The sequence below is a fragment of the Doryrhamphus excisus genome, chromosome 6, assembly GCF_030265055.1.
Source record: "Doryrhamphus excisus isolate RoL2022-K1 chromosome 6, RoL_Dexc_1.0, whole genome shotgun sequence".
NCBI classification, from domain to species: domain Eukaryota; kingdom Metazoa; phylum Chordata; class Actinopteri; order Syngnathiformes; family Syngnathidae; genus Doryrhamphus; species Doryrhamphus excisus.
Window position 1 is genome coordinate 20839766 of NC_080471.1, and position 27881 is coordinate 20867646.

Here is a 27881-nt window from a genome sequence, read left to right on the forward strand (position 1 = left end):
AGGTATGAATGTGAGTGTGAATAGTTGTTAGTTATAGTTGTTATAGAATAGTTGTCTATATGTGCCCTGTGATTGGCTGGCGACCAGTCCAGGGTCCCGCCTCTCGCCGGAAGACAGCTGTACAGCCAATAGCTACCTTTGTTACTGAGGCGTTGGCAACATTGAATTAATTCCATAATACCGAAGAAGAACTGACTAACTGGTGGCTTCTCATGGAGATCAATTTTAGTCAGACTGCACACAAGACGGCTTGTTTTGATAAAAAGGTGGGTTGTAGCTGTTTGCCTGTGTTGCCACGGTTGGAAAAAAAGTATAATTGGCTATATAACAACCATTCGTTTGGGAGATATTGAGCTCGGAAGTTCGAATCTCTGAATATATTTCAAACTTTACTGTAGTTTTATTTGACAATAACTCCTCAAACACAGACACCCGAATAGCGTAAAAACAAAAGAAAACAGAGGGTCATCAGCTCCAACTGCTATCTCACCCATGGTGCTATCAACACAAACACAGGGCATGCTGGGAAAGCCCACGCGCACATTGGGAACCACTGAAAATGGGATTCTCGCTACACGCATAGCCGTTTGTAAACATTGCACATATTAAAACACAATAGTATTTAGTATGCTTAAGCATCATTTGAAATGCTGAATACATCATATACACGTATATAATTTAATATTATAATATTCTATTTACTCCCATAAACTCCTTGCGAGAAATCAGGGAATAATTTCCCCAATGTCTGTGACAGACTCAAATATTCTGCTATGTATTTGCCATGCTGTTTATGACAATGTTCAATTAAAAATGTTGACCACACAACAGCCGTACAGCATATTATTGTATATTTTCAGACGACATGTGCATTGTGTGTCCTGTGTAGATGAGCCATCCTTCCCCAGAACCGCCCCTTCGCTGCTGCTTCTGCTTCTGCTTAGTCTTGGTCAGGTGCCTGTGGTACAGCGACGTCAACTTTCCTTTTGGGAAACTGATTTAACTTTGTGTCCGGACAAACGCAAACCAAGACCATGCTCAGACGGATATTACAAATGGTAAGTTTTTGGGACACCGAGCTGAATTCTAACATATTTATTTGGCGATAGTTTTCATTTATTATGTAGCACGTAGGCCTGGTCCTTTTCTGGTTTCTGGCGGGATTGCATCTTTTCTTAAGCTGTCTGTCGCGGGTGGGCGGGGTAATGAGTTTGATTGTATGATGTACGTAGAATGGAGGGAAAAGACATCCCGTCATGTCGCGGTCAATTTATCAAGCGCTCCTTGTGTTGAGGGACACGATTAGCATTAGCTGCTAACGCGTCTAAATGAATTGTAGATACTTTATTCAGCGGCGTAACAACACACTACGTATGTTTGATAACACCAGAACAAGAGAATTGCATAACCTGGCAATGTCCAGGACGTGTCGTGTATGAACGACATTAGCAGCTAACATATATTTTGATGTTTTCATGGTTTCCGTTAGCCACAGCGATAGGTTGATTCATCGACCATTCCCCAAATGCTAATTGGCGTTAGCCGCACACAGACTGTTGCTACAGCCTGTTTGCTATATGACCAAACATTGAAATCGGAATAAACATGACACTATCTAATTAATTCCAGTTATTTCCTTACTACAGCGGTGATGTGGGTTTAGCTGTGCTGCTGGTTTGTTTTTCTTATAGCTAAGAATGTGCTGTGGCGTTTCTTTGCTAAACATATTGTCACAAGACTACATTTCCCATGAGGCAACATGCTTGACGAACGTTGAACTCTCTACCCATTAACTACAAAATATAACTGACCCACTTTTCTCCTCTTGAGAAGTGTTTCCTGTGAAGTTGTATCTGTTGTGCTCAAATTTGTAAAATCTTATCTTTAGACCATGTGAGATTCTACCTAAAAAGATAATTATTCTGTGTAGTATGAAACATTTCTATTTGGCTAACGTCACCGACCCGAACAACTCATCAAGTTCCGGTATACCGTGTTGTTATTCATATGAAAAATGGCTTAAGTCAGCATTCACAACCAAAGTTGACTGCGTTTTTTTAACATAAAATCAGAAAACGTCAATATACCGTATGTGGATGTGTTGCAATATTGCCAACTTCCTCATTATGGCTAAATCAGAACCTAACTGCTGTCTCATTACACACCAGTTACATGCACTGTGACTTCCTGTTAGTGTAAAATAAGCTTCAAAATAAGGCGTAATAGTTTTAACATGGAATCTACATGCATTTATATATATTTGTTTTTAGATTGATAGTCACTGGGAGTTTTTTTTACAGCTCTTTCCAGGCTTCCGATAATTTTACATGAACTTAAGTCCAACTCCCAATGAGGTGCTCCTATCCTGTCTGTGGTACTTCAGGGCATGGAGGCGTTACAGTGATTGGACACCGGCCAGTGTTCCATCACATAACCATTATAAGAGCATTTGTAGAACTGCACCACTTACAGCTATCAGTGAACAAGGCCCGCCATGACGTGTGCTGACGGCTGTGGGAATATTTCCCTGCTGTAACCCGATGAGGCCGATGTAAAGATACAGTAGTGATTCATCTGTTTGTCTGGACCTTGGACTTTCACCCATACGTTCATTTATCCAGTCCAATGCACATTTTTTTACACTGAGAGCTTCCTGTAGAGTCCACACTCAAATAGCTCATACGAGATTAGAAAGAGGTTGGGCTGTTGTTTTAAATTGAGGCGTGTTTGGTCCAAACATAACCCAAACGATAAAACATTTCTTAGTCTACTGAATCCATTATGAGCTTTGTAGAGGCCATATACGACTTTCTATGGGGTTCCACTTAAGTTCCACATGATCAAGTGAGAGCCCAAAAAACTATATTGACAGTTACTATTGTACTCATTATGTATGGTCATATCACCTCGTACTTTAATGTACGAGGTACATTATTTAAACAAAAAAAACTTATGGAAAGCAGGAAGTGAACAAATGTAACAGTTACTGATTGTAAAAGTACCAGATGGAGGGGTAGGATTTAATAAGCTTTGCTTCTTCCTACTTCTTTTGGACATGTGGAACTGTGAACTGATTATGTGATGCATTCAATTGTAATCTGATGCATGTTCAAATGAAATAAAACCATTACCATTACCATTGTTCACGTTGAACATAACATGTCTTCTCCTTTCCAGACTCCTGGGAAAGCAGGCTCCCAGAATGCAGAGTCGGAGCAACCCAGCACAGATGTTAACCATGACCAAACCTCTGAGGTAGTCGAATCAAGTGTTTGCCTTTGTTCTTTCTTTCAAGCAAAGCTGCAAAAAAAATGAAAGTGGGGGCGGGTATGATAATGTGTGTCACTGTTTTCAGGGCTTCATCTGTCCTCAGTGCATGAAGTCCCATAGCTCTGCAGAGGAGTTGTTCAAACACTATGAGCTATTCCACGACACCGGAGACCTCCCAGCTCATGTGGCCCCTACAAGGTGGGACCGACATTTACACGTATTCATTCATTTTCAATAGCCATGTTTACATGAGATTTTTCCTCTTTCCGAATGACGTACCAGAAAACAGTGTATACATGGAAAGGAATATTCCAATCTCCTGTCTACATGCACTGCTATAATCAAACGGAATAGTCAATGGGGCATGTGCAGTAACACGTAAACATCAACATCACGTGATTCATCAAAGATGGTGGACGAGAGTGTGATTACCACGGATGGGGTGTGCTGGAGCCTATCCCAGCTGTCCTCGGGTGAGAGGCGGGGTACACCCTGGACTGGTCGCCAGCCAATCACAGGGCACATATAGACAAACAACCATTCACACTCACATTCATACCTATGGACAATTTGGAGTCGCCAATTAACCTAGCATGTTTTTGGAATGTGGGAGGAAACCGGAGTACCCGGAGAAAACCCACGCATGCACGGGGAGAACATGCAAACTCCACACAGAGATGGCCGAGGGTGGAATTGAACCCTGGTCTCCTAGCTGTGTGGCCTTCGCGCTAACCACTCACCGACCATCAGCCCTAGCATTATTAATGGTTTTAATTCAACAACATTAAGAGTTTTAATTCACGTCTATTGTTCCTCCTACTCAAAGTCAGCTGTGATAGGCTCCAGCATACCCCCCGCCACACCGTCATGAGGATTAAACCAGGGCACATATAGACAAACAACCATTCACACTCACATTCATACCTATGGACAATTTGGAGTCGCCAATTAACCAATTAACCTAAACCGGAGTACCAGGAGAAAACCGAGAACATGCAAACTCCACACAGAGATGGCCGAGGGTGGAATTGAACCCTGGTCTCCTAGCTGTGAGGTCTGCGCACTAACCACTCGTCCACCGTGCTGCCCAAGATTAATTTTTAATAATTAAATAATAATAAATTAATAATAATAAATAGTTTTTCTTGCAATTACGTTCAGTTCTTTTAAAGTTTGTATCAAAAACAAACTTTCCGCTGTAGTCCAGTGATGACTGCTCGCCGCCATTTTCAAAACCTGAGAGACGTCTGCGTGTTACGTCACAGCCGAGCATGCGTTGAAAGAACGCAGTCTGACAACTTTCCGATTGAGCGGGTACAAGATACCTCAATCGGATTGGGGAAAGGAATATTCCACCCCTGGGAATCCCATTTTATATTCATTCGGATATCGGAATGAGGTGTATACAAAGGTTACATTCTTTCCGTTTGAGCAAATAACACAAATGGAATTGGAATATTTGGGTCCATGTATACGTGGCTAATGTTGCTTAATCTTTTCACGTTTACTGGGAAGATGGAGCCTCTCCCTGCTGACTTGGGACAAGAAGCTGTGTACACCCTTGACTGATTACAAGACAACATAGCATAGATAGTAATTCATTAAACTTTCCTTTTTCTTCCAGGGAGGACCTTACAATGTTACGACAGGAAGTGCAAGACCTTCATACCTCGCTTAAGGTATGCACAACTTTTTTTTTTAGACTGTAATTTAAATAACTTAATGACATACTATTTTTTTTCTCTCCTACCTAGGAAGAAAGATGGTTCTCTGGTGAGCTAAAAAAAGAGTTAGACAAAGTCCAAGGACACCTGAAGCAAGTAATTCCTTCAAGATATTTGACGTGTATTATACTTGCTTCATTGATTTAAAAAATGTTGTGAAAAAAAATTGCTCATAAAAATGACGGCCGTTTTTTGTCGTCTGGTATATTGTCACACTCTTTTTTTTTTTCCCTCACTCCTACAGAATGATGGACAGATGAGCTCAGATGATTCAGGTAGATGTTGCATCCACACATACATGCATAAATAAGATTGCGACAATGTCACTAATGTTTGTTTCTCCGTTCTTTTTTAGTATTAGAAATGAAATTGAATGAATCAGAGACAGAAAAGTTCAACATTAAGCAGATGAAAGATCTTTTTGAGCAGAAGGCCGCCCAGCTGGCGACGGAGATAGTAGGTTAGTGTGGGAATGGGACTGGGAGGCACAAACAGTCTATTGTGCTCTATGCAATATACCTTTTTATATATCAATGAATTAAGGATTGTAAAATAGTGTTGTTGTTGTATCCCACCAGACATAAAGTCCCGCTATGATGAAGAGAAAAGTTTAAGAGAAGCTGCTGAGCAGAAGCTTTCGAAACTAACCGAACATCTGCAGCGAGAGAAGGAGGAAACGGAGAGACTCCACACTGAACTGGTACAGACATTTTTTTTGTGTTTATAAATTATAAATATGTGGGATTGACTGTACAATGTACAGCATATATAAGATTAAGATTAAGATATACCTTTATTCGTCCCTCAGTGGGGAAATTTGTATTGCACAGCAGCAAGAGTACAGAGTCAGTTAAGCAGTACAAAATACACAATATAGAAAAATAAACAATATAAACAACCCAAGTATTAACAAAATCAACAGTTTATATACAATACAGTATGTAGATAATATGAAACGAGGTGAGATACATAACCAGTCTATACACTGAGATCTTGTTAGAGAGTTAATATGAGGCATTATGGAAATACTTCACATAGAACTTAGTATATTGCATTTAGAGCCCTTAATATTGCACATGGAGGTTGATCAGATATTGCACAGTGAATGGGGTCTGGAGTAACTATACTGACTATAAAAAAGTATTACACAAGTATTGAAGTATTACACAGATGTACATAGTGGTGTATGTATATGTAGCCATGTTTAAAAAAAAATCAATTTTACATCTTTGTTTTTGTGTTTCACTGTTATTGTTTTTTTGCACTTTGTTGGTAGTGCTTGAACGCACCGTATTTGGTGTGAGTCACCTTCTCAGTGTTTAAACCTGGTTTAAACCTCTAAAGCAGGGGTCTCAAACTTGCGGCCCCGCGGGCCAAATGCGGCCCGCGAGATGCTAGTTTGAGGCCTCCACTTTTTTTATTTTTTTGTCCCGTCCAGCCATTGGGGCAAATGGTATTGTTGATCTAAATGCCCTTACATGCTAAACAGATTTGCTAAATTTTATTTGCCGTTACTTGATGTTTTTGTTATGCGCATTTGGAGTGACCGGACTGGAGCATGAAGAAACACAGAAAAGAAGAAGAGAAACTGGGGGGGCAGTAGAGAGAGAGACAAAAACAGCAGCAACAAGAATTCCCATAACAACAACAGTGACACACAGAACAGTTAAATGTCAATGATGGCTAAGGGTCACAATGGAGGCCCCCACCTTGATACCAAAAGTTGAATGTTGAAATGACAGCTTAAAGCTGTGTTGCACACCGGACACAATTAACATGATTTTGCCCACCGCCCATACTGTTACCCTACCCTTGTTACCCCGCCCTGTTTTGCTTTGGATTAGCAATGAGCTAGTTAGCTAGCTAAATGCTTATGACGCCGGGTACAAATAAATGCAGGAAATGATTTGGAATAAAACGGAAAATACACGTCAAGATAAAGCATCTCATCAAACATGTTGTTAAAGTTACGACGCTGCTCCCAGATGGAACCGAGTACGATGCTAACTTGCTAATTGGGTGAAATTTCAAAGTTTCATTAATGTTCATGTTAAAGGTTAAATAACTGTTAATACTGTACATTTGAATCTGAAAAAAATCATTTCTCTACCAACTGTATGTGGTTTCTTACGTTTTTCTTATTTGCTGTTTTATTATTTTACTTATTTATTACTGATTGATTGATTTATTGTCTTTATTCTTAATTTGTTTATTTATTTATTTTAATCTTATTTTGTGAAAAAAAAAAAAGATTAACATATTTGAGAACAGTGGGATGTTTTATCAGATATTTTGGTGTGGAAAACCGGAACCAAAGTACTGAAAAAGTGTAGGGTATAGCAGAAGCAAAAGCATTGAAGATTTTTTTTTTTTTGTACTAACTGGCCCTCTGTACTGCCCTCTAGCTGCAGCGGCCAGGAGTGGAGGACGTTGAGGTATTGCAGAAGGAGCTTGTGCAGGTTCAGACACTGATGGACAGTATGACCCGTGAGAGGGAAGAGGAGTCGGAGCGGCTCAGAAACCACTATGAGAAACTCCAGGCTAATTTCACTACCTCAGAGGTGAGATGGGTGCGATACTGTATATAACCTGTCATTTTTATTTATTTATTTTTATGAAACTGAACCCCATTTTACTTCATTTGTCCTTAATCCGTCCATAAGTAAAATGCTATATTTAATAACAGGTCTCTTGTGAATGATTTTAGGTAACATTGTACCCCATTTACAATGACATTATGGATGGATAAAGAATGTCCACATTCAAATTTTGATTAACTATGTGCTTACCACTCACTAGACTTGTGGCTGTAGTGAACAGCTAGTAGTATACTGTTGGAAGAGCTTGGCACTCTTCCGACAGATTCCCTATCCTCACACTAATTCCGTATTTTCCGGACTGTAAGTCGCACTTTTTTTCATAGGTTGGCTGTTCCTGCGACTTATACTCCAGAGCGACCTATAAATGAAATAGTACCGTATTTTCCGGACTACAAGTCGCACTTCGTTTTCATAGGTTGGCTGTTCCTGCGACTTCCTATACTCCAGATCGACCTATAAATGAAATAGTACTGTATTTTCCGGACTATAAGTCGCACTTTTTTTCATAGGTTGGCTGTTCCTGCGACTTATACTCCAGAGCGACCTATAAATGAAATAGTACCGTATTTTCCGGACTACAAGTCGCACTTCGTTTTCATAGGTTGGCTGTTCCTGCGACTTCCTATACTCCAGATCGACCTATAAATGAAATAGTACTGTATTTTCCGGACTATAAGTCGCACTTTTTTTCATAGGTTGGCTGTTCCTGCGACTTATACTCCAGAGCGACCTATAAATGAAATAGTACCGTATTTTCCGGACTATAAGTCACACTTTTTTTTTCATAGGTTGGCGGTTCCTGCGACTTATACTCCAGAGCGACCTATAAATGAAATAGTATCATATTTTCCGGACTATAAGTCACACTTTTTTCATAGGTTGGCTGTTCCCGCGACTTATACTCCAGAGCGACCTATAAATGAAATAGTACCGTATTTTTTCCGGACTATAAGTCGCACTTTTTTCATAGGTTGGCGGTTCCTGTGACTTATACTCCAGAGCGACTTATAAATGAACAAAGTGTTTATGTTTCATAAACACCGGACACCTTTTCTGTTTATGTTCATTTTTTTGTGGAGCTGAATAACCATTGTGTTAGCATATCTTACACCTATTCATCCTGTTCTCTATTATTTTATTGTTAGAATTTGCCTTCCAAGAGGACGTAATGTCTGTTTTGGTCAAGTAGTTTATAAAATAAATTACCTGCAAAAAATGCGAATTATGTATGTTTTTTTTTCTACCTAATTATGCATTTTTGGCCTTGTGCGACTTATACTCCGGAGCAACTTAAATTGTCACTGTGTACAAAATAAATACAATGACTGAAAATAATCCAAATAGTCAAAACTCCACATACGCTTCTTATGCATGAGCATGTTTTTTTTAAATTTGTGAGGCCTTTGGCTGTTACTGTTTCATTGTGGCTTACCTTTGTCTGTCTGTTCTCCTCCCCTTCATCTGGCTCCACTTACTGAACCCCTTCACCAACTCTCATTCTTTCCAAGATTTCTAAGTTGGAGGTAAATTTGACTTTTGAGAAATGATTCTTCCCTTCAATATGTTTCCTATTTGTGTGTTTATACAGTTGTTTAAATGTTTTCTTGAATCGATTTGGTGCTATTTGTTACTTTCACGCTTTTTTGGCTGTGTTGAATGAATATAAATGACATTTGCCAGACCTCTGTATCTTTAGATAAAATTGCAAATTAACACATTCTAATGACAAAAGCTGTTCTTTTGAAAAAGCATTCCAAATTTCATTTTTGATCACATATTTGGTAGTATTTAAGGCAATCTTCTTATTTAATTTTTTTTTAGATTTGTACTCCTGATAATTCTACATTTTCCTATTCTAAGCTTGCACTAACATTTACCTTTTTTTTTTGCCAAGAGTACGTTGATATTGAAAAGATAAATGTGTGCCTTTATTGATTAGTTGAGTTGTTTTCAGCTCTGCAATTGTAGATATACTGATATATGTAAATATACTGACCATATGTCTTTTTTAGCATTGTTTTCCAATTAAAAAACAGCAGTGCTATGTGAATATACTCATCTTTTGTCGGATTAAATTTCCAAAATATATTTAATATTTATGGTTTATTTCAGGCTGAAGTAGCTCAAAAAGATTGACTCGTTCAAAGTGGAAAGAAATATTAACATACATTTTACAGCAGTTTTGGAGAAGTGGACAATTTTTACCGATAAATGTGTTAGTGAATTTTAAGGACCTCTTTATGATTAATGTCTTTTACCCAATTAGCGATTCTTTTCCGTTCAAGTGTCATGGGGGGGCGAAAAAAACAAATTTTAATGTGTCTCTCCAAACCTTCCTTCAGATGACCATATCCCAACTGAAAGCAGAGCTGGAGAAGGGTCCGCAGGAAGCGGCAGTCTATACACAACAGATCCACCAGCTCCAGAGTGACCTGAATAATGTGCAACAGCAAAGCCAGGTAACATGCACACCATCAGCAACAACTAAATGGAGAAAATGGGATATTGCATTGTTGCAAAATTAACTGGACATCAGCTGAGTCGTTCTTAGGTGTTATTTACAGTGGTGCCTTGGTTAGCGTCAAGGCAATCTGACTCAAAACCAAAACGGACTTTAACCAAGAACATTTTTCCAATAGAAAATGTAAATCATATTTTAGAATTCAGTGGTGGTCTTCACCCTTTAAAGCAGGGGTCTCAAACTCGATTTACTCGGGGGCCACTGAAGCTCGGGTCTGGGTGAGACTGGGTTTTCCAAAAAAAAACGCATTTATTAAGAACAAAAGTTTTTAAAAAACTTTGCTTTGGTTCCAATTTTCGACAAGAAAACATTCCACTGTTCTCAAATATCTTACTTTTTATTTTTCTGCACAAAATAAGATGAAAAATAAATAAACAAATCAAGAATAAAGAAAATCAATCAATCAGTAATAAATAAATAAATATAATAATAATAATAATAAAACGGCAAATAATAAAAACTTAAGAAACCACATATAGTTGGTGGGTAGACAAATTATTTTTTTCAGATTAAAATGAACAAAGCATTATTAGAGCCCTGTAGACATGACAAAACACGACTATAGTCACATTTATACTCTTTTTATTTACAACATATTGCGCAACTGCAGGGTCTTGAGACACATGCTAACTCGCAAACTGGAGAGCTAGCGACCTAAACGGTAGCCTTCAAGTTATTTCCTTTAAACTTAAATAGCCAAAAACTTACCACTTCCACACGGATAGGGAGGATAACTATTAACAGTTATTTAACCTTTAACATGAACATTAATGAAATGTAATAATTTTTTCTGGGTACATGATACCATACAGCATCCATATCAAACTTGCGCAGGCCGCACTAACATTAAACTTTCATATCTAGGCGGGGGCCTCAAACTCGTGTCCTGCGGGCCACATTTGGCCCGCGGGCCGCGTGTTTGAGACCCCTGCTTTAAAGGGTCAAATCAAAATCTAATCAGATTATTGTCCAGGGCTCTACGTTAAAAACCAAAATGACTTGCCCATAGGGAATCCTTAAGGTGAGAACTACTTGCCCGAACTTGCCCCATGTAAAATGAAAAGACTGCCATAATGATATCATATATCAATATATGCTGATAATTCATCAGATAATAGTACTGATGCATTGTATTTGGAGGAATGTCTGAAAAATAGTGTAGATGTATGTTAACATGGCAAGCCATGCTACCTTACACATGGTAGTCGTAGTAAGCAGTGATATTTATAAGTTGTGCACCACAATGAAACATTATTGAATAGACACATTTGTGTACTAGTAAAGTGTTTTTAATCCAGAAAAAAATGCTCAATGGTCAAACAATAATTTGTGAAGCAAAGGTGAGAAAAATACACAGAGAAATTGAACCGCTAGGTTTTGTAGCTTGTGCAAAATCAGCACTTGGTATTGGATCTAATGGGTGGTGTTTCATTGTGACCACTTCAAATTGTCACAGCAATGTGATTCACTCACCTGTGCCATCATTTGATTTGCTGCCGCTAATAAAATACTTGTTTAGGAGGCACTGCTTCATCACTTTTTGCTGTTTTCCTTCACAAGTTGTTGAAGAATTAGACGATGTTGGCAGGGACGCCATGATAGATGTTTTCCTAGTAAAACGATCGCTGATTGGTTGATCGCGAACAAGAACGGGTGTGGGTAAAACGCGGATTGTGGATTACGGACCGCGGTCTAAATAAACGATTCTGATTGGTCCATTTCAAGATTTGCAAGGATTGGTTTGCAAATTACCACCGGAATTACGCAGTCCGTGTTTTACCAACACCCAACAAGAACCGCTTTAAAAAAAAACTCTTGGCAGTACGGCATGCTAAAGTACACTTGCCCGACGGGAATATTAATGATTGGATTTACTTGCCCCAATTTTGTTTTAACTTGCCCCGGGCCATCGGTACATCGTTATTGTCGAGCCCTGTTGTCATATTTGATCTATGTACAAACGTAGACCAGGCAAATAAAACTGTTTCTCTAGGTATCAATATGGGAACTAAATATTGTCTTGATCGCTGCGTAAACAAACCAAGCACAAATGCAACCGTTTGTTTTGCATGCTAACCAAGCAGATTAACCAAATTTTAACAAAAATGTTGTATGTTAACTAAAAAAATTTGCTAACCGGGGTTGACTTTAACCAAGGTGCCACTTTACACATAAGCCAGCTTAATGCTTATAAGACTAACTAAACAGGAAGGATGTAAACATTCAAAGAAAAGGAACCCAATTAGAAATGGTATACTGCAATTTACTCTTCCCTTGTCTCCTTTGTCCCTCCAGAGTCTTTCTGAAAAGCTAGCGCATAAAGAGCACAAATATCAGGAACTCGAGGAGAAACTAAGGACTGAAACGGCTGCCAAAAAGGCACATCAAGATAGCCTGAGAGAAAAAGAGCAAGTGATCCTGGAACTGCAAACCCGGGCCACCAGAGCAGAGGAGTCCCTGCAGAAGGCCCACGCGGAGATTGGAGAGAAAGCCCAAGAGGTGACCAAGTTGAAGGGTGAGATTACAGAACTGGAGGTGAAGCATGCAGAACTGAAGGTCGAAAGGAAGCAGTTGGAACAGCAGAGGGAAGAAAAAGACAACCAAGGTGCTCAGCAGCAGACCGAAATCGGTCAGGTGAGTGTAACCCTTGGATATTTGTCGAGCACCAACGAGCTTCTTTATAACCGGCGCTATCATATCTTTTTTCTAGCTGCATTCAAAGCTACTGGAGGCAGAGAGGCAAGTGGGTGAACTCCAAGGTCGTCTCAAAGAACAGAGGCAGCTGTCTGGGGAGAAACTAAAGGACCGAGAGCAGCAAGCAGCTGACCTTCAGCTCAAACTCTCCCGTGCTGAAGAACAGGTAGACGTAGAGTCAGTAGAGATGCTGAGCAACTGAATAAACGTGCTGTAAGGTTCACCGTCTAAAATATGAAAATGTAGCTTATGCACGCGTCGCTATTTTAACACCTAAGGAGACCCAGCCTCTCGCCCAAAGTAACTGACTTTGGGATAGACTCCAGCATTACCAATTCATTTGGACATATAATACAATTATCAACTCATCGGAGCTCAGGTTAGGTTCATAACCAACACTAAAAATATCTTAATATCTTAATTATTGTGTGGAAATATGGGGTAATAACTATGAAAGCAATCTTCACTCGCTAAATGTACTGCAAAAAAAAGGTCAGTAAGGTTAATTCATAATGCCGCCTACAGAGAACATACTAAAATCACAAATACTTCAACTTGCTGATATAGTTCATCTTCAAACAGCTAAAATAATGCATAAGGCTAAAAATAACCAATTAGCTAAAAATGTCACCCAATACTTCTCTACAAGAGAGGAGAAATATGATCTCAGGGAAGAACTACATTTGAAACACTTATATGCTAGGACTACGTTAAAAAGCCATAGCATTTCAGTATGTGGAATCAAACTATGGAATGGATTGGGTAAGACCCTCAAACAATGCACAACGATGAGCCAATTCAAGAAACAATACAAGCAGTTGATGTTTGCTAAATACAAGGATGAAGAGTCTTGAACCAGTCATGATGTGCTATATATATCACTATATTGACACTTACTATGGTACCCATTATGTCATTGGATGCTCATATCACCTTGTACTTTGGTACAAGGTGCATTATTTAAAAAAAAAAACAAAAACAAACCCTAAACCCAAACCCAAGAAACGTTCAAAAATCTAGTATGGACAGCAGACCTATTGCCATGTGTTTCCTTTCCAGTCAACAACAACAAAAAGTACATTTTCTTCTAGATAAATTGAATATTTTCATATTTATAGCATAAAGCCTGGTTTACAACTTTCTAAATATGTGTTTTTAACATTATTAAAGCTGTCTAGACATTAAATAACACCCCTATAGTCACCTTTACATTCATATTACGCAATATAGTATCTATAATCTGCGAAAATAAGCAATCTAAGACAAATAAAATGTGTTTGTGTTGCAATAAATGTTTATTTTAGCTGGATTATGGTCGCAGCAGTTATTATTTATATCATTATTATTATGTAGATTATGTTATCATTATTGGTGGTGAGATAATTCTAACCTGCAAACTCTTTAAAAAAAAAAAAAAAAATTTGTCTTGTACTTTGGTACGTGACAAAAAAAAACTTTAACTATATTAGGAAAGCAGGAAGTGAACAAATGTAACAGTTACTGATTGTAAAAGTACCAGATGGAGGGGTAGGATTTAATAAGCTTTGCTTCTTCCTACTCCTTTTGGACATGTGGAACTGTGAACTGATTATGGGATGCATTCAATTGTAATCTGATGCATGTTCAAATGAAATAATACTATTACCATAACCTTTGAATTAAAGAGGAATAACAACAATTCTACTCCAGACTAAACCCAGTTGTAACTTAGGAACAATACTTGTTACATACCAGTGGTCTCGCCATTTTGAATAGTCATGATCTTCAAGTAGTACCTTCCGTTGTCGACTAAATTTAGCGATTATTTCATTTATGCCACCATCATATAATACCGTAGTTATGTCACATAGGCATCAAACAAGTCAATTTGCCATCATAATTTGGATCAGTGATTTTAAAGACGTGTACTTTTAGCATCATAATCATTCTAAGAATTGTCATACTCTTTGACGAATACACATACAGCCATGTACAGATGACTATTTTAAAGAATATATTCTTAAATAAGATAAATTCGACCCAAAAAGCATCACTCCGAGACCCCAGTGAGGACAAGCGGCATAGCAAAATGTATGGATGGATCTAAGAGGGGGGGTTCTAAGCTAAACTACATACATAAAGAGCGATGAGAGTGAAAAAAATACATTTAAAAAATATATATTTTGGTTGTATTTTTATTCTTATACATGTTAGTTAGGTAGATTACTTCAACTTAAATTTTTTATCGGATTTTTATTGTGTTGGACCATATTAATGTAATTTGTGCTTGGAAAATTAAGTATACATAAAATAAGATAATATATAATGAAGATAAAATGTATATGGAACATTAATTTACTTTAATGTCTACCTGCAGACAAAATATAATTAAAATTAAACTAAAATAGTAGGAGTAACATTACTGCCATTGATGATAGCTAGCTACTGTAAGTTGGTATTTTCTGTGGTTAGTGTGGGGTAAAAAGGAATACACTCTTACTCATACACACTTTTTAGGTATAAAAGAAAAAATATAAATGGCTACTCGGTTGACTAATAAAACAGATTTTCCCAAATTACATATTTTGCAGTATGATTGTACTTGCTGAGGTGTGATTTTGAGTCGATCACAGCTAGGCATGTCCCGATCCGACTTGTTGTTATGATCATTAAGCACCTGAACCTCGATATGACATTCTCGCTCGCCACGATTTCACCGACAAAGCTCTTCCAGCGCTTCATAAGAAGATACAGAGGCAATTTGTTTACATTCCAATTGAGATGCTGTTTGTTTTTATATCACCTTTTAATGTCTAAATAATTAGTTTTATTTATTACGTTATTGTCCAAGCTACCTCACAATGCTCTGTTAAAGTGTTAAATGTTATAATAAGGTCAATAAACATTTAAGTTAATTTTTTTTTATGTATTCTAGAGGTATCTGATCGGGACATCCCTACTTAGAACCTCCTTTTTAGATTCAACTTTATTGTTATTGCTCATGTCACTGGTACAGGGCAACAAAATGCAGTTAGCATCCAACCAGAAGTGCAATTTTATAAGTACCTTAGTAGTAAGTAAATGTAGAAAAAAATGGACAGATCTATGTAAAAAAAAAAAAAACAACAAACTATAACAGGCTATGACTATAATACAGTGAGGGCAAAAAGTGCAGAATGTCAACAAAGTTTTATATTTGTATTTACAAAATGAGTAACTTTAGCTGGTACAGGATAGAAATAAAGAGACGAGCATAAATACATAAGTGAAGGACAATGTTTTTACAGTACATGCAATACATGCTCTTGTTTTTGCTCTCTATTTAGATGAAGGAAAGCGCCACTAAGAACACAGACCTGCAGCACCAGTTGGAGAAAGCCAAGCAGCAGCACCAGGAGCTGCAGGCGTTACAACAAAATACCAACGGCAAACTGCGCGAGTCTCAGGTAGAGATCCCAAATATTGACTATTCCTTATGCAGACTCTGTAAACCTGAAGCAAGCTGGGATGGATTATTTTTTCATTATTCATTTTGAACATACAACTTGGATAACCCAATGATTTCTATAAACAGTCCAAGAAAATACCTTTACCTGTGTTCTCTTGCTGTAGAATGACCTGGAACAAGTTTTACGCCAGATTGGCGACAAGGACCAGAAGATTCAAAACCTGGAGGCTCTGCTACAGAAGAGTAAGGACATTGTGAGCCAACTGGAAGCCGAAAGAGAAGACTTGTGTGCCAAAATCCAAGCTGGGGAGGGAGAGACTGCTGTGCTTAACCAACTCAAGGAGAAAACTCACACACTACAAGAACAGGTAAGTCAACACACACACACATGCAAACACATTACCAGTCAGTTGTAGAGATTTGTGTACAACTGGGAGAAACAGTCTGCCACATATAGACAAACAACCATTCACACTCACATTCATACCTATGGACAATTTGGAGTCGCTAATTAACCTAGCATGTTTTTGGAATGTGGGAGGAAACCGGAGAAAATACCCATGCATGCAAACTCCACACAGTGATGCCCAAGCGGAGAATCGAACCCAGACCGTGTGACCATGCAAACCACTCGGAGGTCTAAACCTATGCTGTCACCACAGAGTACCACACAACACCACAATAATAAACCTATTCTTAAATAAGTAACTCACAGACTTTTTTTTTGTGTAATATTAAGGTATCCCAGTTGACAGACAAGCTGAAGAACCAATCAGAGAGCAACAAGCAAGCCCAGGATAACCTCCACAAAGAAGTCCAGGAGCAAAAAACACTCCTGCGATCTTCCCAGGATCGGGCCCAAACACTGGAGGCATCTGTCACGGAGCTGATGGCTCAGCTTGCGGACAGCAAGGAGAAAGTGACCCAGCTTGACTCTCAGGTAGGCTCCTATTTTAGCTACTGGTATCATCTCTTATGTTACCGGGTCGGTTTTGACCCATGTATTAAATCAGCTATAAAATACACTAAAAACAATAAGTTACCATCAAATGTCTTGGTTACCTTCTTAGGCTTCCTCATCCATGAAAATGTTGCTTTTAATACTTTTGGTGTGGGCATGTAGGCCTTTTTTTGTCACTATACCCCTCCATTTCAATTTCCAAAAATGGTAAAATGAACCTCAAAAGAATCATATTCATAAATTGAAGGTTCTTTTGTTACCTGGCTATTACTGAGGACTATAAAACATATCTTTTAAATCAATTAGTTTTTATTTATTTTAACCATTCCAAATGTTTTTGGAATGTGGGAGGAAACCGGAGTACCCGGAGAAAACCCACGCATGCACGGGGAGAACATGCAAACTCCACACAGGGTGGAATTGAACCCTGGTCTCCTAGCTGTGAGGTCTGTGCGCTAACCATTTGATCACTGTGCAGCCATAAATATATATTATTTATGTAAATGTGATGTAAATGGACAAAGACGTGTAGCTAAGACAAAAAACGTGGGCGGTATTCTACTTTTACTTATTCTTATTATTATTCTACTGTATATTATTTTAACAGTGGGTTATTTGGTCTCAAATGTTGCCAGTAATATATAATTCTGAGTGAAGGCACATCGACATGCAGTTCTTGTGTTTTTTGTATTAATCACTAAAGAAACATCTATGGTGTTTGGGTGAATTTTGACCCATATATATATTAATGTCAAGAAAAGGTAGAAAAAGTTATTGTTTTCAGCAACAGAACTTTAGTATAAACTGAAATTTAAAAAAAAGCAGAACAGGTCCAGATCTTGGTTCACTGTACTTCTTGCCATTCTTTCCATGATCCAAATTGTAAATGTGAAATCAGCCAATCAAATGAGTGAATTCACCTCACATGTATACTGGAAAATCGGTCCAAATGAGAATCCCCTGAAGCTTACATGATGAGAAAAGGAGCTTGGTTGTCATTGTGTTGGCTAATTGTACACTTATGATTTCAGTTGTGATTCAAAATATTGCTTTATAGTCATATTATTATAACCGGGTCAAAACCGACCCTAACAATACAGTGGTCATAATTTCAACCAGACCATTTTAAAATGTTCATTCATTCATTTTCTACCGCTTTTTCCTCACGAGGGTCGCGGGGGATGCTGGAGCCTATCCCAGCTGTCTATGGGCGAGAGGCGGGGTACACCCTGGACTGGTTGCCAGCCAATCACAGGGCACATATAGTAGACAAACAACCATTCACACTCACATTCATACCTATGGACAATTTGGAGTCGCCAATTAACCTAGCATGTTTTTGGAATGTGGGAGGAAACCGGAGTACCCGGAGAAAACCCACGCATGCACGGGGAGAACATGCAAACTCCACACAGAGATGTCCGAGAGTGGAATTGAACCCTGGTATCCTAACTGTGAGGTCTGCGCGCTAACCACTCGACCGCCGTGCCGCCTCATTTTAAAATGTAGTAAAAAAAAAATTTTGGGTTTTATTTTGTTGAAATAGAGTTTCCTGACAAAGTCAAAAAGCCTTGATGAAATAAAAAATATTATGTGATGTTTTTTTTTTAAGCATTAAAATGTAAAAGGGGTCAGTGCTGACCCTAACACAAGAGGAGGGTTAAGGCTGTAAGCTTAATTCCGGAGGTTAAGAATCCCCTCTTTCTTACACTTTGGTGTGTTTTCCATCAGCTGAAGGCAAAAACAGAGATGTTGCTGTCAAGTGAAGCAGCCAAGGCTGCACAGAAGGCCAATCTGGAGAACAACCTGGAGTCTGCTCAACATGTCCTACAGGATAAGCAGCAGGTAACTTCATTAAGTGCCGTTTTAAAAATCTACCATAGTATATAAAAATAATGGTTTGGTTAATACCAATAGTTACAGATGCTATCTTTTTTTTTTTTATCTTAGGAGCTGAATCAAGCTCAGAAAAACATGGAAGAGCAGAAACAAAGGATCAAGGAAAGGCAGGAGCAGTGCATCCAGCTGGAAGCTTCTCTGAAGGAGCACAAAGACAAACTTCTGGCCGCGGAGCAGCACACAGAGAGGCTGGAAGGTGTCAATAAGGTCAGTGTTTAATCTTTTAGAATGGATTTGGGAATTCACGACTAATAAAAACGTATGCGTTAATTTGTTAGAAATTGGACACGCAGGTGTTGGAGGTGCAGGCGGCAAGGGACCAGGCAAAGCGAGAAGTACAGAATCTTCTGAAGGAAGCGTCAGAGATTAAACAGAAAGCTAAAGAGTTGCAGCACATGCTGGATTATTTTGGTTATTTTTAGCCTTATGCATTATTTTAGCTGTTTGAAGATGAACTATATCAGCAAGTTGAAGTATTTGCGATTTGAGGAATAAGGAGTTAGTATGTTCTCTGTAGGCGGCATTATGAATTATCCTTACTGACCTTTTTTTGCAGTACATTTAGCGAGTGAAGATTGCTTTTATAGTTATTAGCCCATATTTCCACACAATAAGTAAGATATGGTAGAACCAGAGAGCAATAAAGAGTGTGGAGTGATTTCGGATTTGTTCAATATTGAAATGTTTCTTGCCGCCTTCATTCATTCATTCATTTTCTACGGCTTATCCTCACAAGGGTCTCAGGGGTTGCTGGAGCCTATCCCAGCTGTCTTTAGGCGAGAGGCGGGGTACACCCTGGACTGGTGGCCAGCCAATCACAGGGCACATATAGACAAACAACCATTCACACTCACATTCATACCTATGGACAATTTGGAAACTACAAGGCAGATATTTATAAGCAGCTAGTGGCAAATCTGATAAGTTTAAATTTAACTACAAATGCACTTCTGCCAGCTAGTTTTTTTTTCTCATTCATTCTGACATTCTGGTGCTGGAGCCTATCCCAGCTGTCTTCAGGTGGTACACCCTGGACTGGTGGCCAGCCAATCACAGGGCACATATAGACAAACAACCATTCACACTCACATTCATACCTATGGACAATTTGGAGTCGCCAATTAACCTAGCATGTTTTTGGAATGTGGGAGGAAACCGGAGTACCCGGAGAAAACCCACGCATGCACAGGGAGAACATGCAAACTCCACACAGAGATGGCCGAGAGTGGAATTGAACTCGGGTCTCGTAGCTGTGTGGCCTTCACGCTAATCACTCGACCGCCATTCAGCAATGCAGAGAATGTCATAAAAAAACGACCACTAGGTGACAGAAGTGCATTTGTAGTTAAATTTAAACTTATCAGGAGGTTTGCCACCAGCTGCTTATAATTATCTGCCTTGTAGTTTCATTATGAATGGTTTTAATTCAATTTAATTCATGGACAATTTGGAGTCGCTAATTAACCGAGCATGTTTTTGGAATGTGGGAGGAAAACAGACAAAACCCACGCATGCACAGGGAGGACATTCAAACTCCATACAAAGATGGCCGAGGGTGGAATTGAACCCTGGTGTCCTAGCTGTGAGGCCTGCATGCTAACCACTTGCGACCACTTGCCACCTTATGTTGTATATTTGTAATTTTGCAGAAGTCAATTCAAATGATGTGACAAACATTTTTGTTGTAAACAGAAACAGTTAGCGTCCTGTGAGCAGGAGAAGGCCGCCCTGAAGCTCAGTGTGCTCAAGCTGACCCAAGAAGGGAAGACTCATCATGCTGAGATGGACAAGAAGGCACAGGGCCTGGCTGCAGACTTACAGAAGGCCCAGCAGGAGAAAGAGACTCAAAGGAAGGAACTGGTCTCCTCTCAAGAAAGTCTTAGCAAGACCAGAAAGACCCTGAAGGAATGTCAGAATCAGCTGGACACTGAGAGAAAGAACCATAAGGCAGCCATGGAGGAAAAGGTTAGTTCTGAGTAGATATTGAACACTAAGATAAGGTAAAATGAAGCATCTATGCTATTCTCTTTAACTGGAAGGGACATCTTGCATTATAAATAATGTAAATACTTTTTCACCCTGTAGGAGAAATCAAGTGAGAAAGCAAAACAAGAACTTTTAAGGAATAACGAAAGCATCACAAATGCATTAAAAGAATCCAAAGAGCAGCTGGAGCAGATGAGACAGGTAATGCTCCTCCTCCCCCAGACCTCCTCATGCACCCAAATGTGGCCCGCAGGACACTAGTTTGAGGCCCCCGCCTTGATATGAAAGTTTAATGTTAGTGCGGCCCGCGCAAGTTTGATATGGATGCTGTATGGTATCATGTACCCAGAAAAAAAATATTATGTTTGATTAATGTTGTTAAAGGTTAAATAACTGTTAATAGTTATCCTCCCTATCCGTGTGGAAGTGGTAAGTTTTTGGCTATTTAAGTTGAAAGGAAATAACTTGAAGGCTACCGTTTAGGTCGCTAGCTCTCTAGTTTGCGAGTTAGCATGTGTCTCAAGACCCTGCAGTTGCGCAATATGTTGTAAATAAAAAGAGTATAAATGTGACTATAGTCGTGTTTTGTCATGTCTACAGGGCTCTAATAATGCTTTGTTCATTTTAATCTGAAAAAAATAATTTGTCTACCCACCAACTATATGTGGTTTCTTAAGTTTTTTATTATTTGCCGTTTTATTATTATTATTATATTTATTTATTCATAACTGATTGATTGATTTTCTTTATTCTTGATTTGTTTATTTATTTTTCATCTTATTTTGTGTAGAAAAATAAAAAGTAAGATATTTGAGAACAGTGGAATGTTTTATCGGAGCTTTTCTTGTAGAAAATTAAAACCAAAGCGAAGTTTTTTAAATTTTTTTGTTTTTAATAAATGCATTTTTTTTTTTTGGAAAACCTGATGCGGCCCAGTCTCACCCAGACCCTAGCTCCAGTGGCCCCCAAGTAAATTTAGTTTGAGGCCCCTGCTTTAAACGGAGCCTTTTTACAAAGGCATTTTTTTAAATAAATATATATATAATTTAAGGTTTCTTTGTAGCACTTTGATATTTCTGTAATGTAAAGTGCAATATAAATAAAATTATTATTAATGCGTTGAAAACTAAATAAACTTTTAAAGCGCAAAAGAAAATGAACTTTTGTTTCTCTGCAAATGTCAGGGAGAAAAGGACCTGAAAGGACAGTTGGCGTCGCTGGGGAAGCAGCACTCAAACACCCAGGAGGTGCTGAGAGAGAAGGACCAAAGCATGGAGAAGCTGCAGGGCCAACTCAAAGCAACACGGAGAGGCTTTGAAGAAGAGATGAAGAAACTCACGGGACAAGTTGCTGAGCTCCAGGAAGTCAACGCTAAGAAAGTACGCAACGAAGTCGTTACTTGGTTTGAACGTTTCTCATACCTCTAATTATGACACACGTTGTCTCTTCAGGTGGAGGAAGCGTGCCAGCTCAAGGAGCACATGTCAAAGGTCACCACGCAGCTGACGTCTGAGAGGAGCCGGACAGAAGAGCTGCAGAAGACCTTGGAGCAAAGTCAAGAAGGCCTCACTAAACTCCAGTCGGACTTATACGGCAAAGAGTCTGAGGTGTCGGCACTACGTCAGGACCTCAGAGTAGGTTCATGCATGTCTTCATACCAAGCTGGAAAATAATCGAAAATAATATTTGAAAATTTAAACCGCTCACTTAAATATGATATTCTTGGTGTAGGTAACCGAGGACAAGCTCCATGTGAACCAGGAGGAGCTGAAGGCTAATCAGACCCATCAAACGGCTTTGGAGACTCAAATCCAGGAGCTAACGAAGAGTCATAGTTCTCTGGAGAAGGAACTTGGCAGTAGAAATAAAATACTGGAGCAGCAGGAAAAGGCCTTGAAAGATCTCCAGAAGCAACAGGTGAGATGATCGAGGTGCTAGATTCCCGAGAGGAGCGCTTTGCTAGTCTTCTACATCACTTGTTGCCATAACAACAGTTGCCGCTACATTAGCTAACCACAGCCTGGACAGTAAAGTGACCATAGCACAACATTTATTCATTCATTCATTTTCTACCGTTTATCCTCACGAGGGTCGCGGGGGTGCTGGAGCCTATCCCAGCTGTCTTCTACACCCTGGACTGGTGGCCAGCCAATCACAGGGCACATATAGACAAACAACCATTCACACTCACATTCATACCTATGGACAATTTGGAGTCGCCAATTAACCTAGCATGTTTTTGGAAAACCCACGCATGCGAGAACCCTAGCTGCGAGGTCCGCGCGCTAACCACTCGACCACCATGCAGCTCCGGCAGAAGTGCATTTGTAGTTAAATGTAAAATTATCAGGAGGTTTGCCCCCAGCTGCTTATAATTATCTGCCTTGTAGTTTCCAAGAAATTAATTCGTTCATTTTCTACCGCTTATCCTCACAAGGGTCGCGGGGTGTGCTGGAGCCTATCCCAGCTGTCTTCAGGCGAGAGTCGGGGTACACCCTGGACTGGTGGCCAGCCAATCACAGGGCACATATAGACAAACAACCATTCACACTCACATTCATACCTATGGACAATTTGGAGTCGCCAATTAACCTAGCATGTTTTTGGAATGTGGGAGGAAACCGGAGTACCCGGAGAAAACCCACGCATGCACGGGGAGAACATGCAAACGCCACACAGAGATAGCCGAGGGTGGAATTGAACTCGGGTCTCCTAGCTGTGTGGCCTGCGCGCTAACCACTCGCTCACCGTGCAGCCCTAGCATTATTAATGGTTTTAATTCAACAACATTAAGGGTTTTAATTCATGTCTATAGTTCGTCCCACCTAAAGACTGCTGGGATAGGCTCCAGCATACCCCTCGCCACACCGTCATGAGGATTACGCTGCATCAAAAAAAAAAAAAAAGAAAAGAATGAATTTTTGTATTTGTACTATTGTGCTCTTCCAGGGTCAAGTCAAGGAAGACCTGGAGAAAGAGAGAACCAAAATGGAGGAGCTGCTTAAAGTCAAGAGCAACCTGGAGAAGAATAATGCCAGGTTGACATCAGAGATGAAATCATTAATGGAGAAGAGTGACAAGGTGAGTTCATGTTTCCACAAAGCAAGGCATGCAATAATATGGGAGGTTTTTTTAATAAGGGTGTATGAGCCAGTCTATTGTAGAGTGGAGTTTATGTTATTTATGCTATGATGCACACCTTAAATATTGTTTGAAATGTGAAATGGTAATATTTATTTTAATCAACTGTTTTGTATTATATATGTATATATATCAATCTGCACCTAAAGGGTTATAGGTATATTATTATATTATTATATGTATAGTAGGTGTCATGTTATCTACTGTAGGTCTGTATATACAGTAAAAAGTACTATAAAATGTATTTAAACTCCAGGACTGCACAAATAAATAAAATTAAATAAAATTAAAAAATAATAATAAAAAAAATTGAACTATATTAGGAAAGCAGGAAGTGAACAAATGTAACAGTTACTGATTGTAAAAGTACCAGATAGAGGGGTAAGAATGAAACTATATTAGGAAAGCAGGAAGTGAACAAATGTAACAGTTACTGATTGTAAAAGTACCAGATGGAGGGGTAAGAATGAAACTATATGAGGAAAGCAGGAAGTGAACAAATGTAACAGTTACTGATTGTAAAAGTACCAGATGGAGGGGTAAGAATGAAACTATATGAGGAAAGCAGGAAGTGAACAAATGTAACAGTTACTGATTGTAAAAGTACCAGATGGAGGGGTAGGATTTAATAAGCTTTGCTTCTTCCTACTCCTTTTGGACATGTGGAACTGTGAACTGATTATGTGATGCATTCAATTGTAATCTGATGCATGTTCAAATGAAATTAAACCATTACCATTACCAAATCCTCCATATTGTGTTTCAGGAGCTGCGTGGGATGCAGGAAGCCAAGCAGCTGTTGATCCAGCAGAAACTGGATCTACAGAACCAGGTGGAGGTTGCACAAGGTTCCCTCCAACAGGAACAGAAGGCACACCAGGCCACCAGGGACAGCAGGAGCCAGAGAGAAGAGCAGCTCCTCGCCAAAACCAAGGCGGTCCAGGATCAACTGGTAGGCCAAGTCCATATAAATATAAATAAATCCCATCAAGTAAGATACACAAGAAGAGAGCATGACTTTTAGTCTCCTGTGTTTACTTGTGAAGGCGTCTGAAAAGCAAAGCAAAGATGAGCAGGTGAAGCGCGTGGAGGAAGTGGAAGCGAAGCTTGGCGTCCAGGTGACGGCTCTGAATGAAAATGTGGCCACGCTGAAGAGAGAGTGGCAAGGCAGCCAGCGACGAGTCTCCGAACTCGACAAGCAGACGGACGAACTCCGGGGAGAGATCGCCGTGCTGGAGGCCACCGTACAACACAACCAGGATGAGAGACGCGCTCTTCTGGAACGGTGACTTCATTTATATAAACACGACATGGACTGCACGGTGGACGAGTGGTTAGCACAGAGGCCTCACAGCTAGGAGACCCGAGTTCGATTCCACCCTCGGCCATCTCTGTGTGGAGCTCGCATGTTCTACCAGTGGATTTTCTCCGGGTACTCCGGTTTCCTCCCACATTCCAAAAACATGCTAGGTTAATTAGCGACTCCAAATTGTCCATAGGTATGAATGTGAGTGTGAATGGTTGTTTGTCTATATGTGCCCTGTGATTGGCTGGCCACCAGTCCAGGGTGTACCACCTGACGACAGCTGGGATAGGCTTCAGCAACAGAATGTCAGAATGAATGAGAGAATGTCAAAAAAAACGACCACTAGCTGGCAGAAGTGATCAGATTTGCCACCAGCTGCTTATAATTATCTGCATTGTTTCCAAAAAATTCATTCATTCATTCATTTTCTAATGCTTATCCTCACAAAGGTCACGGGGGGTGCTGGAGCCTATCCCGCACAGGCCTCACAGCTAGGAGTTTATAATGTTCTTATAAACCCGAACATCCGATTTCAATAACGTATTTTTACGTTTTTTTAATGTTTTGTTTTGTTTTTTCGCATGAGGCTAAAAGAGATACAACTCTTCACCAATGGATTAGACTTGAGAGAATATCATAAAAAAACAGCCACTAGGTGGCAGAAGTGCATTTGTCATTAAATTTAAACTTATCAGGAGATTTTTCCACCGGCTGCTTATAAATATCTGCCTTGTAGTTTCCAATTCATTCATTTTCTACCGCTTATCTTCATGAGGGTCGCGGAGGGTGCTGGAGCCTATCCCAGCTGTCTTCGGACAGCTGGGATAGGCTGTCACCCTGGACTGGTGGCCAACCAATCACAGGGCACATATAGACAAACAACCATTCACACTCACATTCATACCTATGGACAATTTGGAGTCGCTAATTAACCTAGCATGTTTTTGGAATGTGGGAGGAAACCGGAGAACATGCAAACTCCACACAGAGATGTCCAAGGGTGGAATCGAACTCAGGTCTCCTAGCTGTGTGGCCTTCACGCTAACCACTCGTCCACCGTGCAGCCTTAGCATTATTAATAGTTTTAATTCAACAACAGCTGTCTTGGGACGAGAGGCGGGGTACACCCTGGACTGGAGCCATCCAGCCAATCACAGGGCACATATAGACAAACAACCATTCACACTCACTAGCTTTCAAATAGAAGTAGTTGTATGTTCTGATAAAGTGCCCTATTTTTACTACTCTTTAATGTGTGTTTCCGATAAAGTTGCGTGACGGGCGAAGGCGAGATCGAGAAGCTCCAAACCAAGGTGGTGGAAATGAGGCGGAAGCTCGACGACACCATGGCGGCCATGCAGGAGCTTGGGCGAGAAAACCAATCCCTGCAGGTCGTTGACTGAATCACGGATCGCAGCGATGTGATTGGTTGGTGACGTGAACGCTTCTCCATTACTGATGTTTGTTTTTTTTTTTTTTATAGATCAAGCAATCCCAGAGTCTAACCAGGAAGTGGGCTGAGGATAACGAGGTGCAGAACTGCATGGCGTGCGGGAAAGGCTTCACCGTGACAGTCAGGAAGGTAGGAGGAGAAGATCATGGACGTTCATGAAGAAGCAAAAAAAAAAAAGTTACATTTCCTGTTGATGTTCTTCTTTGTGCAGCATCACTGCAGACATTGTGGAAACATTTTCTGCGCCGAGTGTTCGTCCAGGAACGCGTCGATCCCGTCCTCTAAAAAAGCCGTACGGGTGTGCGAGACGTGTTTCGAGGAGCTCCAGGGTTGACTTCACACGCTTCTTCTGAAGGACGAATTAAGGCTGCGTTTTCCCTCACATGAAATGTGCACACAAGTAGGACAGACCCCCCGTCCCCCCCACCTCGTACGTCTCACTCTCACTCACACGTGACTTCCCCCCCGGAGCGGCGTGGCGTAGCGTGGCGTGGAGCGGCGTTGAGGTTCCAACGCGGGAGAGACAAAATGGCCTTCAGTGTCAGGTGATGATGGCGTGGGAATTGTATGTTTCTTTGTGCCTTTGCTCATCCTGGAAAAAAAAAATGGCCACAAGGTGGCGAACGAGGACAAACTCCGCCCCCCACCCCTCAAACCCCGCCCTCTCATGGCTTCGTTTATACTTCGTTTATCTGCTGTTCTGTACTTTATAAAAAAAAAATGTAAAGTAACTTTATTTATAACAACTAATGAGCACTAATTGTTGATTTACATTATTATTATTATTATTATTATTCACCATTTGGACAAAGTATTTCCTGAATATACATCATAACTCATAAAGAAATGTTAAGAACACAAGTATTACGTAATATTTCAACAATAAAAAGTAAAGACCA

The 27881-nt window shown here is 39.8% G+C and overlaps 1 protein-coding gene across 3 annotated transcripts; it reads left to right on the plus strand.

Annotated features, from left to right (window-relative positions):
* Window positions 1-125: 125 nt before the first annotated feature.
* On the plus strand, window positions 126-27881 carry eea1 (early endosome antigen 1). Of its 3 annotated transcripts, XM_058074949.1 has the most exons (30): window positions 126-266; window positions 890-1058; window positions 3178-3255; window positions 3356-3468; window positions 4895-4949; window positions 5025-5090; window positions 5239-5269; window positions 5350-5454; window positions 5573-5694; window positions 7400-7555; window positions 9103-9117; window positions 9937-10053; window positions 12411-12749; window positions 12826-12975; window positions 16115-16234; window positions 16401-16604; window positions 16976-17176; window positions 18929-19042; window positions 19148-19303; window positions 20789-21061; window positions 21182-21283; window positions 22267-22461; window positions 22534-22716; window positions 22814-22999; window positions 24032-24163; window positions 24990-25175; window positions 25270-25508; window positions 26800-26920; window positions 27013-27111; window positions 27194-27881. In XM_058074949.1, the coding sequence occupies exons 2-30, from the start codon at window positions 1035-1037 to the stop codon at window positions 27314-27316; spliced, it is 4005 nt and encodes a 1334-aa protein (XP_057930932.1). In that variant the 5' UTR covers window positions 126-266; window positions 890-1034; the 3' UTR covers window positions 27317-27881. The 3 variants fall into 3 exon arrangements, with proteins under 3 accessions (XP_057930932.1, XP_057930935.1, XP_057930936.1); XM_058074952.1 differs by lacking the exon at window positions 9103-9117; XM_058074953.1 differs by lacking the exons at window positions 126-266; window positions 890-1058; window positions 3178-3255 and having other exon boundaries at window positions 3446-3468; window positions 5025-5086.

Bases quoted from the DNA above. Each gene is read 5' to 3' on its own strand.
- eea1 (XM_058074949.1), top strand. From the start codon at position 1,035: ATGCTCAGACGGATATTACAAATG. The intron at 10,054-12,410 runs GTAACATGCACA...TTGTCCCTCCAG, and splicing joins ATGTGCAACAGCAAAGCCAG to AGTCTTTCTGAAAAGCTAGC. The intron at 12,750-12,825 runs GTGAGTGTAACC...TCTTTTTTCTAG, and splicing joins AGCAGACCGAAATCGGTCAG to CTGCATTCAAAGCTACTGGA.